This window comes from Acomys russatus, chromosome 7 (assembly GCF_903995435.1).
Source record: "Acomys russatus chromosome 7, mAcoRus1.1, whole genome shotgun sequence".
NCBI classification, from domain to species: Eukaryota; Metazoa; Chordata; class Mammalia; order Rodentia; family Muridae; genus Acomys; species Acomys russatus.
The window spans coordinates 22,435,499-22,451,743 of record NC_067143.1 but is presented as its reverse complement, the minus strand read 5'-3'; the positions used below and the strand labels follow the sequence as shown (position 1 = coordinate 22,451,743).

Sequence of the window (16,245 nt, the reverse complement as noted above, 5' to 3'; positions counted from 1 at the left end):
AGACAATTTCAATTAGCTATTTGAACCCTGGGCAGATCATTTTAACAGACCTAACGTCTGGCTCAAGTACAGATTTCCAGGCAACTGGCCAGCCATTGCCCTAGCCCACCTTCTGAGTGTCTGCTAGCCTTCTGTTCCCCCATCCCTGCTGTGACAAGGCAGGCTGGCTTAGCCCTTCCTCCCACACCCCTTGCAGGACATGAACAGTGACTGCCTTCAGGGAGTCCCTGAGAAAACCTTGTGCTTCTTCCGCCCTCTGTTGTCGGGTGGTGCTCTCTTTATAGCTGTTCACTTGCTGGGGGTTGGAGATGTCCCCCAGAGGCAACTATCTTCAAGGCTTAGTCCTCATCTTGGCATTGGGAAGGAGTAGAACGTTTAGGAAAATGGCGCCTAGCAGAGGGAAGTCAGGACACGGCAGGTCACTGCAGGTAACACTGGGTCCAAGCTCCTTCTCCCCCTCTCTTCCTGGTCACATGGACAATCTGTTCCACTGCACACTCTCCTCGATGTGTGTTCTTACCACAGCTCCCAAAGCAGGCCATGGATTGAAGCCATAGCCCAAGACAAACCTTTCGTACTCAAGACTGTCTTGTTACGGTAACGGAAGCTGACTGATACAGTGTCTGGTTTTACTGAGACACGGCATCTCTAAGACATAACCCAAAGAAGAGAGTCAAAAGAGACAGCAGGATGACACTCTGCTTCGGGCACGTGGTGGGGGTGGAGTGGGGCCACAGGCTTGCCTCAGTGGACATGTGTTAGAACCTTAATGGTAGAAGTAGTCCCTTCTACCACCTGCCAGTCACAGCTGCTCCCCCAGGTGCCAACTAGGGGAATCCAGGGATCCATCACCACAGATGCCCTAATGTGAATCTGGGGGGGGGGGGGGGCGTGTAGCCTAAATCAGAGGACGGCAGCTTGGATTCAAGGCTTTCTCACTTCTCAAGTGGCACGGCCTTCAGTGGAGGCAAGTGAGGAGGCAAACAACCAGGCGGTTCACAAACGGTGACCTTGTACTCTACAACTCAGTGGACATACTGCGTAGCACCTTAGTTTATCCAGACACAGGACATGTCTCTCAGCTCACCTCTCCCCTTAGGAGGCAGGGACACTGCGACAGTCATCTGAGCCCACCCAACACCGGGGACACCCCTACTGCAGACCCTTTGTCACGTTCTACTTAGGAGCCCTCAACAGAATGGCTGTACAGACACTGCCAGGCCTACGTGTCTTGGGAAAGTGGCATGAATTTCATGTAAATGTCTCTCTTGCTGGGGTGGTGGACGTCTGGGCTCCTGCAATCCTTGGGGTTAGGCCAGCCCATTCCTCAGGGCATACAATCCAGATCGTCATGGTAACTTCTGTAACTGTCATACACCTCAGGAAACAAAATGCAGCATCCCCCAGCAAACAGCTGGCGACAGCGACATACATCAACCGATGGCCAAAGCCTGCTGATTCTAGGGGGAAAAAAAAAGGAGCTTAGGCCCCTGCCTGGGTGGTTGGGCCGACCTGCTGTCTGAAGCAGAGATGGTGGGCATTGGAACTGCCAACCTGTGGGCTTGCCCTGGAACAGGGCTCAAGTGTCGTCGAGCTGTTGGGGACGACAGTTGCATTCAAGCTACTTGGGGCCTCCCCGGTGGCTTGTATCTTAAAGTAGACGAGATAGAAGACTGGCAGCACAATCCCGATGAGCAGCATAAGGAAGACGGCGTTCCACCAGGGGATCCCACGTCTGCGCCATCAGCCGCTGGCTTCTGGGCTGTGGGGAGCAGCCGGCTGACCTGGGGGCCTCCACACAGCAGCTGTCGTGTGGAAGACGTCGGACTGCACAGCCCGCTCAATGTTCTCATCAATTCCCTTGAAGAAGTCTGTCAGCTGGTTGCCCTGAGCAGCTGCCCCGGTGCTATCTTCATCTTCTGGCAGTTCGACCACTGTCACTCTGGTTTTGGAAGACGGGGGCCCCAGGGGCGTTAGTTCTTGGTGGTTCTCTGTGAGGATGCCGTGATTCCTCACTGGAATCTTAATTGACTTCAAAGCATACAGGTCTTGTTCTCTGATGAAGTTGTTCACCGTCTTGATATCTGCAACCTACAGAAGCCATGCATTATAAATATGCGATGCTCCTTAAAACCAGTACCCAGCTGAGCCCCTCGGCCTGCTGGGGTCCCAGTGAGGAAGCCCAGGAAGGCTGGAAGCTGCACCTACAGCCAGCTTCCTTTCAGCTGAGTAACTTGGGCTTCAGTTTGATCTTTGGCTTTTAGCTCTTAATAAATAGCTTAGAAAACAACTGTTCTACTTCGAACAATTTCAGACCGATTGTGGATGTGTTGTGCCTACAAGGAAAGCCACAGGTGAAACCCTTCCCTGTCTAACTCTCCCATCTCACACCAGAATCCAGCTGAGCAAGTGGCCAGACAAGCTCACCAAAAGCCCCCAGCTGACCCTGGGCACCCATTCAGAGTCTCCAGCCCCTGACAGCTTCCTCGGGATGCCCCCTCAGCATTCTCCCAGAAACAGGATAGGCATAGGAACTTATTTCCTGAATGGAAGTTAATTCACCTTGGGGAGACTACACTTCTCTCTAGAAGAAGGTTAGGACATCAGCCATCAAGGCAGGAGCTTCAGAGTGGGTCATGGGAACGTGACTGTGGATTTTATCAGGCAACACGAAGCTAACAGAAAAGGAGGGACAGGAAAGCCAAGTTTTTAACTCCCTTCTAGCTACTTTTGAAAAGAACTTCTCTAAAACATAAGTACAACCCACAGAGTTACTATTCAAGTCTAGGATATATATGATCATTTTTTCAGCAACCACTACCACTTTTAAGAGTCCCACTGAATGGGCTCTGGGAGCGCTTTTTATCTTGCCCTGAAACTAACAGAGTGGATGGCTTGGCAGCTTTCTTTCTCTGTGCACTAAATGAACAGCACGTGCATTTACCTCCAAGAGGAACTGGGCTAGTTGGTGGAGACATTAAATAGCCATTCTGGACTTGCTAGAGTTCATCATCCTGACAGGCCTGCTCAGTCTATCTTGCAAGACTTTGTTGGGAAGGCTTTGTTTTTCAGTCCAAGGTCTATAAAGCATATGTTATGCTCACAGAAGCAGATCAGAAGAGCCAAACACAAAGGCCAGTGCAATGCAGAGACGCTATGTGTCCCTGGAGACCAGCCTCTAGTACTTTGGGAAAGACTCCCATACCCACACACAATCTTTTTGTTCATTTGGATCTTGTTAGATAAACCACAGACAATGTTTAGGAGTTAGTTTTTTGTTTTTCCTTTTTTAATTGTGTAGCTGATGCAGCCTTGGTGACAGCTGCTGTCGGAATGCAGCATGAGGTTAGCAGCGTGAAACAAGTTGTTTCGATGAGGGAGAAAAGAGCGATTCCAGAAATGCTTTCCTACTTACTTTGCCACTGTTAATCACTCTGAGTGCTAAAAACATAATTAAAGAGAAAGATAAGGTTATACAAATGCACAGCACAGAGGCTAGACCATGCAGTTCTAACAGAGAGAAGGAAAAACTCTACCAGTCAGATTAGCTACTGCCAAGAAAAGGTCAGAAGAATACACAAGTGTTGAGAGAGAAGCCAAGCATTGCCACGGAAACTTGGATACATTGCACCTACCGTCTCCAGGCCCTAAGATCTTAAATACAATGTGCTCAAAAGATCACACAGTTCAGAGTATCACTGTGCAGGGCAGGGCAAAGGAAACACGGCCTTAACTGAAGTCCCAGCTAACCCTTTCTGAGATCAGAGTTCTGAATGAAGGGTGCTTCCATCAGCTTCCATCCCTGGCTATGCAGGATTCTAGTGGGGGGGGTGGAGTGAGGGGTGTCAGGAAGGACAAGGGCCCCTCTTACAGTGACTCCCCTGTGTCTCTCTCGAGTCAGCTTACTTTGCAACCATACTGGAGAGCCAGCTTGTTGAGGCTGTCCTCCTGGGCCAGCTCGCGCTGCAGCAGCACCATGTTGTTGGTTCCGGGCTGCTGCGGGTGTTGGCTGCTGCTCTTCTGGTGCTCCTTGCCCCGAGGTCGTAACACCACACGGTGTGACTCTTCCTCAGAGGAGTCCCCAGAGTCTCCACTGTCATTCTTGAACATGTAAACATGGCTGCTTGGAGTCCTACAGACAACAGCTGGGCCTTGGAAGGTCTTGGCTAACACTTCCTTCTGCCTCATTTTCTTAACTGAAAATCAAACCTGGGGTTAATTCCACACAAATACTGCACATTCTCCTCTGGCTTCCTAAGAACTGTCTCATTAGTAATTTCCTAATAGTGCAAATATTCAGCAAACAGCATCATGACAGATCAAGAACATCCTCATCCTAGGCCAGAATAAAATCACACGTTTTCTAACTGCTTAGTATGGGGGGAGGTTCCTTACCTTCCTTCCCCCAGCCCTCCCCACACCACTTATGTCTCAGAGCACCCGGAACGCTGTTCTCAACTCCCTGACACTGAGAATCGTACATTCTGAGTCTTTGTACAAAAACCTCCTTAGGCATCCCAAGGTGTCTGCAGGAAAAAAGATCACTACCAAGGACATAGGCAGAGAACAACCATAGGTCTCTTATTTTGACCCTGGCTGACTTGACCGAAAAGGCAAGCAATGGAAAACGCCTATCAAAGTTTAGTTTGCCCATTCCTCACGGTCACTCCGCACTCATTTCACTCCATGGTCCCTTTATTGTCACCTGAAGCCAAACTCCAGAACCACAACTAACCTTTCCCTTCCAAATAGCTCCAATGGAACTCTGGGCATTCCTGGCGATCCCTTCTGAGTGGCCCTTTAAGGGGACAGCAAGCCTCAGCGCATCTCCTCTGGTCTCAAATTGTGAGCTCCTGACACCCGGGGCGGTCAGAAGAGGCCTCAGTTTCCCTTCAGTGACAGATGGGGTGTCCTTAAGCAGAAGACAAACAAATTTGAGACCGCCCCGCCCCTGGGCCTAAACAGGCTGGGCCCCAACTTTCCAAGGAGCACACATCCTGCCACCTCCGCAAGCTGGCACCAGGCCTACGTGGACACGGGCACCGGCCCTATAGTGGCAGACCACCACAGAGTCCACGGTGACAAGCGACAACCACGAGCCTTGGCCCCCCAAGTCAACCCCGCAGCCCCTGCTCCAGGTCCCGGTACCTCGCTCCCAGGCTCCACCGCCGCCTCGTCCGCGATTGGCTGCAAAAAACAGGTCTTCCGGGGGTGGGGGACTGAGTGTTAACCAATGGCTTCAGAGGAGGGCGGGCACTGGCGCAGCGGCAAGGTGCTGAGAGGTCAGAACTCACCCTGCTCGAAGGGGCGGGTCCTGATGGGCGGGGATCCAGCGCGGTGCCTGGACCTTCCCTCCTTGACTGGTTCGCCAGGCCTGTGCCAGTTTCCACGTCTGAGCCAGGTGTGAAACTTGGCCTCCTTATGGTGTCCACGCTTTCTGCCTCCGTCTTCTTCCCGGAAGGAGAGACCTTTGACCCATGTGTGTCTTGATCCGTGGCCAGGAGCGTCCTCAGTATGGCGGCGCGCCACTCCGGAGGCCTGCCGCCGGGAGCCAGACCCTGGGTTTTTTGACCCTGTATCCTTTGAGAGGCTGAATGGTTGCCAGCCCCTTGCCTGGAGATAAAAGTCCAGGGATGTGAAATATTGCCATGAGAACACAGACCAAAATTACATAAACGAGGATATATATCACATGGCTACCCAGAAAGCCCCTGCTATTCGGAAAAGGGAGGAGAACCTGTGGTGTTGTTTTGCAGCAAGCACAATCAAGGATTAAAATCCTTAATGGAGTAAGATTCACCCAAAGAATACGGAAGAAACTAAGAGACATGGGCCGGCAATATACCAAAGAACACAGATGGCTGGCATCTGAACCAAGGTGTTAAGCCTCTCTGGGAATCAACGTTAAAACCAGCCCAGAAATGGCTTAGAATAAAACTAAAACTCCTTCTTCTTCTTCTTCTTCTTCTTCTTCTTCTTCTTCTTCTTCTTCTTCTTTCTTCTTCTTCTTCTTCTTCTTCGCCTTTCTCTTCTTCTCTTCTTCTTCTTCTTCTTCTTCTTCTTCTTCTCCTCCTCCTCCTCCTCCTCCTCCTCCTCCTCCTCCTCTCCTCCTCTCCTCCTCCTCCTCCTCTTCCTCTCTTCCTCCTTCCTCCTCCTCCTCTTTTTTTTTTCCCCCAGACAGTGTTTCTCTATGTAGCCTTGGCGGTCCTGGACTCCAGCTTTGTAGACCAGGCTGGCCTTGATCTCACAGATCCGCCTGCCTCTGCCTCCCTGAGTGCTGGGATTACACGTATAGGCAACTACGCTGGGCAAAAACTAAAAATCTTATTCTGAATGTCTCAGGCCAGGAAGGCACCGGGCCATGGTCCTCTCTGCCAGCCACAGAATCCTTCTGTCTAGTTTTAAACATCTGGTCTTCGTTTCCCTTGCCACCCAACCTAGGAGACTAACCGTTCCCTCTGACACACACTCATGTGGCCCACTGAGGCGTCTGTGGTTTCTGATCATTTCCCAGGCTCGGATGGGACTGCATCAGAAGAGGTATGGCCCACCCATCCAAGTTGGCCAGGGGCCCAGCCACAAGAACAGGCCCACTGCTCTGATCCCAAGGTGGTGGAGACCAACCCCCCAGGCGGAGATGTCCGCTCCAACCCTTGTCAAACATGTTGTCCCCTCCCAGGTCCGTCCTTCCCCTGAAAAGGATGATGAGAGGTGTCAAGGGCCAGCTATTTTGTTTTCAGGATATGGCTCCAAACTCTAGCGCTGAGCTGGAACTTCAGTGGAATTTCAAAAGCTTTGCCTTTTCATTTTGTAGAGAGAAATTTAAGAGACACGGGGGCTTGCTGCAGGCCACACAGCAGAAGCTACAAGCCATGCCAGGAGAGAATCAAAGTCTAAGCCAGTTAAACACTCACCAACTGTGACCTTGACCCAGTCCCTAAGCTTCCTGAGCTTTGGTCCCCTTCTTCTGATGTGTTGTCCCTGAAGCCTGGAATGGCTTTAAAGTCCTGCCTGGGACAATTCCAGAGTATGCTGGTTGTCACAGCACAACACTTAGTGTCTGGACATGCTCTGCACTCCCAGGAGTGGCAGTTTGCTCATGGTCTGTGTACTTGGTACACACTCCTCACGAAGACCCTAGTCCTTCACAGAGGCCCAGATGACTGTCAGTAACCAAGGTAACCCTGACCAATCAATCAGCCAAGCTGGTCCAGGGCAGTGATGTGTTCTCTAGTGAGTCAGGAAAACCCAGTGGCTGTTGGCATCCAGCCTTCTTCCCATAAGTGGAAAGAGTGAAACTCTGTGATTTTTCACTTGTTGACAAATCATGTTCAAAATATAATCTTTGCTGGGTGGTGATGGCTCATGCCTTTAATCCCAGCACTTGGGAGGCAGAGGTAGGCAGATCTCTGAGGTCGAGGCCAGCCTGGTCTACAGGGCCAGTTCCAGGACAGACATGGCTACACAGAGAAACCCTTTCCTGAAAAACAAACAAGCAAGAAGCCCTTTAGAAGCATGGCTGCCAGTTGGCAGCACCAGCATAACACCAGTGTTCATGGAGGGTACTGACAACAGGGAAGGGATATGTTGTGTTTTCTATGTAAAATACCATGAAGACGTTAAGGAGAGAAAGAGAAAAGGATGTTAAAGAGGGGTAGAGGAGATGCTCAGTGCTCAAAGCACTTGCTGCACAAGGTCCTGGGTTTGAATCCTCAACAGCTCTCTGCGGATCTGTAACCCCTCAGCTCCATGGGAGGATGGGAGGTAGAGAGAGAAGAATTTCTGGGAGCTTTGGGGCCAGCTAGCCTGGAGTACTCAGTGGCGAACACCAAAAGATCCTGTCTCAAACATGTTGGAATGCACACAGGCCTCTGACATTGTCCTCCAACTGCCATACATGCGCCATGACACACATGTGCTCACACTTACACATGTGAATATGCACACACAGAGAGACAGACAGACAGACAGAGACAGAGAGAAACAGACAGAAATTTAAAAGAAAATTCAAAGTAATTATCATGAATTGGATAGACGTGTTTGCCATCTCTGATGTGTTCGTATCTTTAATATACAAAAAGCATTTGCAACTAAGCAAGAAGAGACATGCCAGAGAAAAATTGCCAAATCACACAAGGAACTCATAAGAAATACGGGGGGGGGGGGGGGGGGAGTCCTGTTATCCTTACAGCCAAGTACATGGAGCCCAGATGACTTCAAGGTAGTCTTTACAGGTAACAGACATGAGAATGGCACATTAGTGTGTGTGTTCTGTGGAACATGGTTGGGCAAGTAGACCAAGGAATCAGTCTAAATAGGAACCCTTGTAAGATCAGAAAGCAGTTGCTTTTACACTGTCTTACGAAAGCCTATGACTCTGAGCTTAGGGAGTCACCACGGAAGTCATCACTCAGCATTCGTTAAAAGATTCAGCTACCAGAACATTCCTGACAGTGAGGAACAGGGAAGTAGAATCATTTAGCTCACTCATGGGGTGAGAGGAAGCATAGCCACTCAATCTAGAAGCACAGTTAATGGCATGGAAAGGCTGTTGGTTAGGAAGAACTGCCTTAACCAATATCCCCAAAACCATACGAAGAGGAAAGTTCCATGGCAGCACCCCGCAGACACCCAGGGGTAGCGGGCACATGCTCATGGCAAGCTTCTTATGCCTGCGTTGTGTTTATTCGCCTTCTCCATCTTGCCTGCCATAAGGAGGCAAGCACCTGTCACAGTGATTCAAATCACATGCTTTCAAGGAGTCCTACCCTGAAGCCAGCACTCCCACCTAGTACCTCCAGGAAGTGTTTCGCACTTGAGTTTTCTCCTCTATGGACTGGGATCTGCAATAACCCCTGCTATTGTGAAGATTAAACTTTGCTGGGATGACCTCTGGCGAGTGTTCAGTAGGAAATGCTGGCTACAGTGTCCTCAAGAGGAGAAAGCAAGCGAGAAGCACAGATATTCAGTATTCATTAAAGAAATCCATATTCAGGCTTGCCATGGACTGACTTCTGTGTCCCCTTTTGTTCCTGCTGAAGTCCTGCCCTCTGAGTCAAGCTTTTAGAGAGCCTTAGAGAAATGGGATCAGTGTCCTCCTGAAGGGGATGTGGCTTCCTTGAGAGAAGGCAGCAGGCTGCTACCTAGATGAGAGCCCTTCCCAGAACCACACCAGGCCACCACCCTGACTGGGGAACTGTGGGAAATGAGTCTGAGGCACTTCATCAAAGCAGCTGAAGGTGGCCGAGACTGGGCCCTGACGTGAGCATCTGGTGTGCCCAGCCTAATCCTAGACAGGGGCAGGTTTCTCAGGTGAAGTTTAATCCCCCTTGTCTGTGGATTCATTTATAAGGCACTCAGTTGTCCCCAGGGCTGAGGATGGGGAGGTGCCTGGAGACAGGAACCTGTTGGACAGGGTAAGCTGTGCTAGTAGATGCCAGCTGGGGCCCCTACCCTGTAGACTTCCTTGGGGAGGGTAATACCTTCTGAGATGAACTGTTTGAGAGGTTTCCTGTGGACCATAACAGGCTACTTCTGGCCACTTGTCCTTGCCTGCTACAAGTCAGGGCTGACCAAAGGTCCCCGTTTTAGGGTAGTTCTGTTTTCTCAGAGTCACAACATCCCTTCCTGTATACTGTGAGTCAGCATCTAAAGGTTTTTGAGGTAGGGCTTAATGGCCCCACTTTGTTCCTGTGAGGAGTAAGATCTCATCTCCAGGATCTCTCCACACCCCATTTTTCTAGTCTTTCATCTTTCTCTGGTTGACCTTTGAACTCCAGCATCTGAGAGTGACATTGAGGTTTGGAAGGCCCAATGGGGCACCTGACAGCTTTCCAAATCACACATCACTCAGATCCATTGAATCTAAACGAGGTTCAGTTTTCACGTTTCCCAAGACATCAGTGCTCGGTGATGATACTGCAAAGACCCCGGGCTCTGGAAAAGTTGGCTGCACTAGTTCCACTGTCATCGTTTATCCAAGACAGGAAGACCAGAACAGAAAGAGACACAGGCAGGTTAGTCACAATAGTCCAGGTCAATCCATGAATTGCAGAGTTGATGGTGGCACTTCTACAATAAAATATCCCCCAGCAATGAAAAGTGACCCATGATGCATGTTGCCCTCTGAGCAAATCTAAGAAGCATGAGGTCAAGCGAAAGAAACCAGACTCCTTAAATGGCATTGTGGAGCTCGCAAAATAATAGGAACAGAAATCAGATCAGGGTTATCAGAGATGGAGGCAGTGGGGGAATGAGATTTGTTTGCAAAGCAGCTCATAGAACTTTCTGGGAAAAAAATACCAATGGTCTAATCTCAATTGCAGTACTGGTCAAAACTTATGTCATGGTACTCAAAGAAGATGAGTTTAACTACTGAAATTACTTTTCAGTAAGCTTGAGCTAAGAGGGGTTGTGTAACCCCTCAAAAAATTAAGCATGGACTTAGGTGAGTCAGTCCACTTCTGGGCATATAACAGAAATGACTGAAAGCAGGTCTGTTCCCCAAATGCACATGGCAGCATTCTCATAGTACAAAAGGTGGGACCAGCCCAGGCACCTACCAGCAGGTACATGGGTGCAGCAAACATGACGTAGGCAAACATGGAATATCACTTAGCCCTGAAATGGGAAGAACTTCTGACACACACTACCACATGGATGTCTCCTGAGGACATTATGTTAGGTGAGGTAAGCTAATTAGAAAAGGGCAAATAGCCTGTGACTTCATTTACATGGGCTCTTGGAGTTTATGAACTCAGAGACAGAAAGTTGCATGTTAGGGGTGGGGACCTCTAGGATGCAGGTGTTTGATATTATAGCAGTAATGGGATTAAAGCCCTCAGTTAAGAAGGCCCTCCCCCAAAAGAAATAGTCCAGACAGGAAGCTAGTGAAGACAGTCCTTAAAATTTGTGATAAAAATGCTGACGTGTGGCTCTTCACAGTTGATGCCTTCTGGCGAGGGGAGGGGAGGGGACGGACTCAGTTTCCTTTAAGGGGCTGGCCATGGGGAGTTTGACTATGCTCCAGTGAGCATATGGGCAAATTGGACATGGTGTGTTGTTGTTGTTTGTTGTTGTTGTTGTTGTTTTGGGGTTCTTTTGGGGGGGGTGGACCTGGGAGGAGTGGGAAGCCAGTGTGATTGAGGTACATTGTATAAAATTCCAAGATATTTAATAAAATATTATGTTGGGGGGAAAAAATAAAAGGCGCTCTTAGCAGCTTTCAGACTGCTTCCTTTTCTGCTTTGGGCTGAAGGAAGACAAGGCTTTTCTCCTGAAACACATTCCATCTTGGAAGCAGAGCAGCTCCCCCAAACAGACAACAAAGCTACCTGGCACCTTGATATTGGACTCCTCGGCCCCCCGGAATGGTAAGAGAACACATCTCTGCCCTTTGTAAATTACCGCATCTCAGTATTCTATAATAACAGCACAAATAGGCCACGTGGTGGAAGAGTGGAGAGAGAACGGAGTCATTACTGCTCTTAAGCTAGTTTCAAACTCACCAACTAGCTGAAAATGACCTTGAACTCCTGCCCCTCCTGACTCTACCAATAGTGTAATAGGATTGCTGGTATGCGCCACCAAGTGTGGTTTTATGGATGCTGGGAGTCAAACCCAGGGCCTGAGTAAATGCCTTATCCACTGACCCATATTTTTAAAATCACTCTGTATGCTGTTCTTGGAGGGTTTGCTGGCTGCTTGTGGTGAAGTGAGTGTTGTGGAGGAAGCCATACTGTCAGGAAATGCTCACCCTGGCAAGACAGCTACTCACCCTGCAGGTCCATTGAACCTTTGGAAGTGGGCTACTCAGACCGAGGTACAGTCTCAGTACAGACTTCACACTAGATATTTCTAATTAATATTTTTATTTAGTGTGTGTGCTCATGTGTGTGTGTGTGTGTGTGTGTGTGTGTGTGTCACAGTGCATGTGAGGAGGTCAGAGGGCAGTTTGCTTGAGTGTGTTCTCTCCTTCCTCCTGGGAATTCAACTTAGGTCACTGGGCTTGGAGGCACATGTCTTTCCCAGCTGAGCCCTCATCCTGAACTCACACTGGGCTTTAAAGCAATCCGTATACAAAAAGAGTCTGAAGTGCTTTCTGTATAACTTAAATGTCATTCATGTGCCATTTATAAGATGTCATTAATTGCTTACAGAAAATACTGTTGAAATTAATTCTACCAGTTAATTTTGGCTTGCTTACTGTGGCTACTAGGAAATATGAACACATCTTGGTGCGTAGTCTATGGGATGGCCCTGCTCTGGGGTCCCCATGCTGGAGCTGAAATCCCAGTGTCCCGGGACTTTCCTGGCTAAGGCCTCCTCTCTCAAAGGCCTTGCTTACCTGGTAGAATTGGGACTATTGCGGTCAGGAGGGGTCAGGCCAGGAAGCTGACAGCTCTACAGAGACTGGGACAGGGAAGAAGAGAGTCAAGAGTACTGCCCAGGAGACCTCTGTGCCTCCCCACCCCTGCTGTTCTTAGCTGTGGCCCTCTGCCCCACCCACCTTCTCCCTCTGGTGGTAGGACCAGGCACAGCAAGGAAGTGGGCAAGGTAGACACGGAAAGGCCCTTCTTCCTGAGGCCAGAGCGTGAGTGGGTCACCCAGACTGAGGGGCAGGTGGAAGCAGTATGCAAAGACAGGGTCTAGGAGTGACAGAAACAGAGGTCACAGGCTGTACTTTCATTCCACAAAGACCATTCAGGGCATCCAGTGATGGCTGTTTGCTGGCACTGTTCAGTGGAAGTTCTGGATTACCAAAAGTGGCACACAGCCTATTAGGCTGTAGGTGGTGAGCACCCAGTGGTTCCCAGGTTAGGGGGCGGGGCTTTACTTATACCTAGGAGCAAACTCCCCAAAGGCTTGTGCCAACTGCTCCTACTTAAAACAGACCTCACTCAAGCTTGTGTGTCTTGTGTACACACAGAGCATGCCCAATGTTAGATTACTCAGAACTTGGATGGGACTTAACTAGCCAGGGTTGGCCACTTGTCCTCAATAAGCCAACTAAACAGGTGCTGCTGAAAAGCAAAGAGAAAGGATTTATTCAGTTCAGCACAAGTAACAGAGATGGTCCAGTGATGCCCTCACATCCATCTTCAGGATTCTGACATGAGATTTAGATATAAATAGAAGGCAAGAGCTATGCATGGCTAACCGGCCATGTAGGCGTGGTGCTGCACATCAGTGACTTATAATTGTCGCAGCCTCTTGCTCCTGGGCTGTCCTTCATGTTGTCAGAACAGTGTGCAATCCCCTTCTGAGAGGCAAGCCTTTCCTATTTGTCCTATTTGTCAGCATGAGACTCTGGGAAATCCCAGTTCCTTGGGGTTCATTGTTTCAATAGCATGATAGTGACAGGGAGGGACACGGTGTCTTTCATTAGAATAGCTTCCTTTCTGCCACATGGTCACAGCATCACGCCTTATTAACCCTAATGGACTTGAAATATGTGGCCACAATGCAAATCTCTTCAAGCATGGAGGACACCTCCCACCCCCATCACTGAGGATCTGCTCTGTCCTGGACCCTCACGGCCTCACCTTCCACCTCACAGGCTCTTGGAAAGCTAAGTCTCAGTGCCAGACAGGCCTTATCTAAGAGCAGTGGCAACAAAGGACTTGGCGTCACAAGCGTGGAGAACACAGAGGAGGCACTTGGACAACCCAGAGGCTGACAATGGCTGGAGAGGATCCAAACGCTGTGACACCAACTCAGTGCCATGAGAAGGAAGGGACACACTCAGGCCAAGCCCCTACTGGTTTCTGTGAACTCAAATGTGGGCACCACCCATTTCCAGTTTGGGAATCGCATAGGTTAGTATCAGGTTGGCCTCTCCACAGGATAGAGCCACAAGGGACACACAGCCTAGGGTCAGCACCATTTAAGCTGTCCCAGTACCCTTGGGAGGTGTCACTCTTGAAGAAGGTCCAGCTTGCCTATTAGGAGCTGACTCTTGCTCAGCCCCAGACAGGTATGGCAATCCTAACTCTTACTGTCTTACCCTGGGTTGCTATTGCTGCAATGCAACACCAATGACCAAACACCACTGTTGCTGGACCTTCTCCATCAATCCCTAATTTAAAAGATGCACCCCCAGGCTTGCCTACAGCCTGATCTTACAGAGGCATTTTCTTAGCTGAGATTCTCTCCTCTCAGGTGGTTTCCAGCTTGTGTCAACTTGATGGAAAACTGTCCAGCACAGGGGATGTGACTGTATTTGGATGCGGAGCATAACAATACATTCAAAGATGTTTAAAGGCACGATTAAGTAAATATGAGACCTTCTGCGTGAGCTTTAATCCAGCCTGACTGTTGCCCTTTATAAGAAGAGATTATGACGTTCACAGAGACTCCTCTGCCTACACAGGAAGGGCCACAGGAGGCCACAGGGAGACAGTGAGAGATGCCCAGGGAGAAACCAACCCTGCTCACACAGTGATCCCTGCTTCCAGCCTCCAGGACCCCGACACTAAACTCCTGATGGCCAAGTCACCTAACCATGGTGGTTTGCTATGGTGGTCCCGAAGACCAAGGTGTCATCCAAGACCCTTTGCTGCTGCTGCGTGTAGGTTTACCTCCATCGGTGTAGGCGTGAAAGTATCTCAGAAAGGCCTCAGACAACCAAACATGTCCTTCCCTCCAGACTCATCCTTGCTGGCAGAGTGACATACATGACAGACTGTGCTTTCACCTCAAACACATATACCAACACACACACACACAGAGACACACACACACACACACATCACTAGTCACAAACACTGAAACCACTGGGCAGTGGTGTGCACTGTGGACTTTCCCGCACATCCAGGTGACAAGGCTTCCGATTTGGGTTTTTCTGAGGAAAGGCCTCCTGGGACAGAGTGCAGGGGTCTCCTTCATGGCTTGGGCAATACTGGGGAACCCGGGCCTTATATTAGGACTGCAGCTTCCTCCTCTGGGTTTCAGAGCCATTTCTGCAGCCTCTGTGAACAACGAGCCCTCCCTGGCTCTTGCACCATGAGTTCTGCCATCTGCAGTCATTTGGATACTTTTATCCAGGTCCAGTTTTGAGCAGGATTGCACGCTGTGACTAACCCTGAAGATGGGAAGATCCCACTCTGGTCCCAGCCAGTGAATCAGTCCCAAGAAGGCCAGAGATGTGAGCAGTAGGGACTCAAAGGGCTGCAGCAGTGGAGGACTCTGATTTAGTCCTAATGGCAGGAATGTGGGAGGAGGGTCATGAATGAAGCTTGTGTAGAGCCCCTTAGGGAAACACTGACTGGTGATGTCTTGTAGGTGACATTCAGACATATTAAGTAGATATGTTTTTTAATTAATTAATTTTATTTATTTTTATTTGCTTCATTTATGAAAAGTTCAATTCTGGAGGTGGAAACTGGGAATGTCTATTGGAATTCATGGGAAGGAAAAAAATTAACCCACCTTCATCTTGCCCTTTGCAATGTTTACAATTAAGAGGAGACTCCAAAAATAATTCAATGGAATGTGTATTAATCATTTTAAAAATTACTGTGACATAAAACATCCAACAAAGAAACTTAAAATGAGGAAGCATTTTTGTTGTGTTCATATTTCATAGGCCTCAGCCCCCTGCCTCTGCTGCCTCTGGCCTGTGTGTGGTAAGGCAGAGCACTGTGGTCGGGGTTAACCCTGAGCCCTGAGAGTCGCCAGAAAAACCAACTCCAAATTTGAAGCAAGACTTATTAAATGTTAAATACTGACCTACGGCTGCCCTTTGTTTGGGAGCCCGACCTATGGCTGGCCTTTGTTTGGGAGCATTCCCTGGAATTTCCCACCTGGGAATGGCCTCGAGCCACATATTACAGGGGCTTATAAGGACAAACCTATAGTCACAATACTTTCCCATGAGGCTTTGTTATTTCCCAAGAACTACAATTCCCAGCATTCCAGGAAGTTACCTGGTTCCTGGGCAGATGGGCCTTACAATTAATTTTGGGCATTATGTTCCCCTCTGGAGTTGCATTTTGGGTTGAATCTTTGGCACTATGATGGGTGTGTATTTATTTTTGGATCCATTAACCATCAGAGTTACTATCTAGAAGATGCCTGGAAATGGAAGGGTCATTAGCCATTTATTTTATATCAGGTGTCCTTTTTGTAATTTTTTTTTTTTAGTATAGCCAGATTATAATCCTGAATGGTTCTATAGAAATAATAATTTCTTAAAAGCCATATTTTTTTCCATAAGGCAGGTCAAGTGTCCTAACATATTGTGGA

At 49.0% G+C, this 16,245-nt stretch overlaps 1 protein-coding gene across 1 annotated transcript; it reads right to left on the bottom strand.

The window, feature by feature from the left end:
- Positions 1 to 1,482: 1,482 nt before the first annotated feature.
- Positions 1,483 to 5,290, bottom strand: Lysmd4 (LysM domain containing 4). Its single transcript, XM_051148702.1, is given in 9 exon segments — positions 1,483 to 1,517; positions 1,520 to 1,583; positions 1,585 to 1,733; positions 1,736 to 1,775; positions 1,778 to 1,812; positions 1,815 to 2,091; positions 3,907 to 4,196; positions 4,736 to 4,912; positions 5,149 to 5,290. Coding segments are annotated over 7 exon segments (882 nt in total). The 5' UTR covers positions 4,189 to 4,196; positions 4,736 to 4,912; positions 5,149 to 5,290.
- Between the last annotated feature and the right edge of the window lie 10,955 nt (positions 5,291 to 16,245).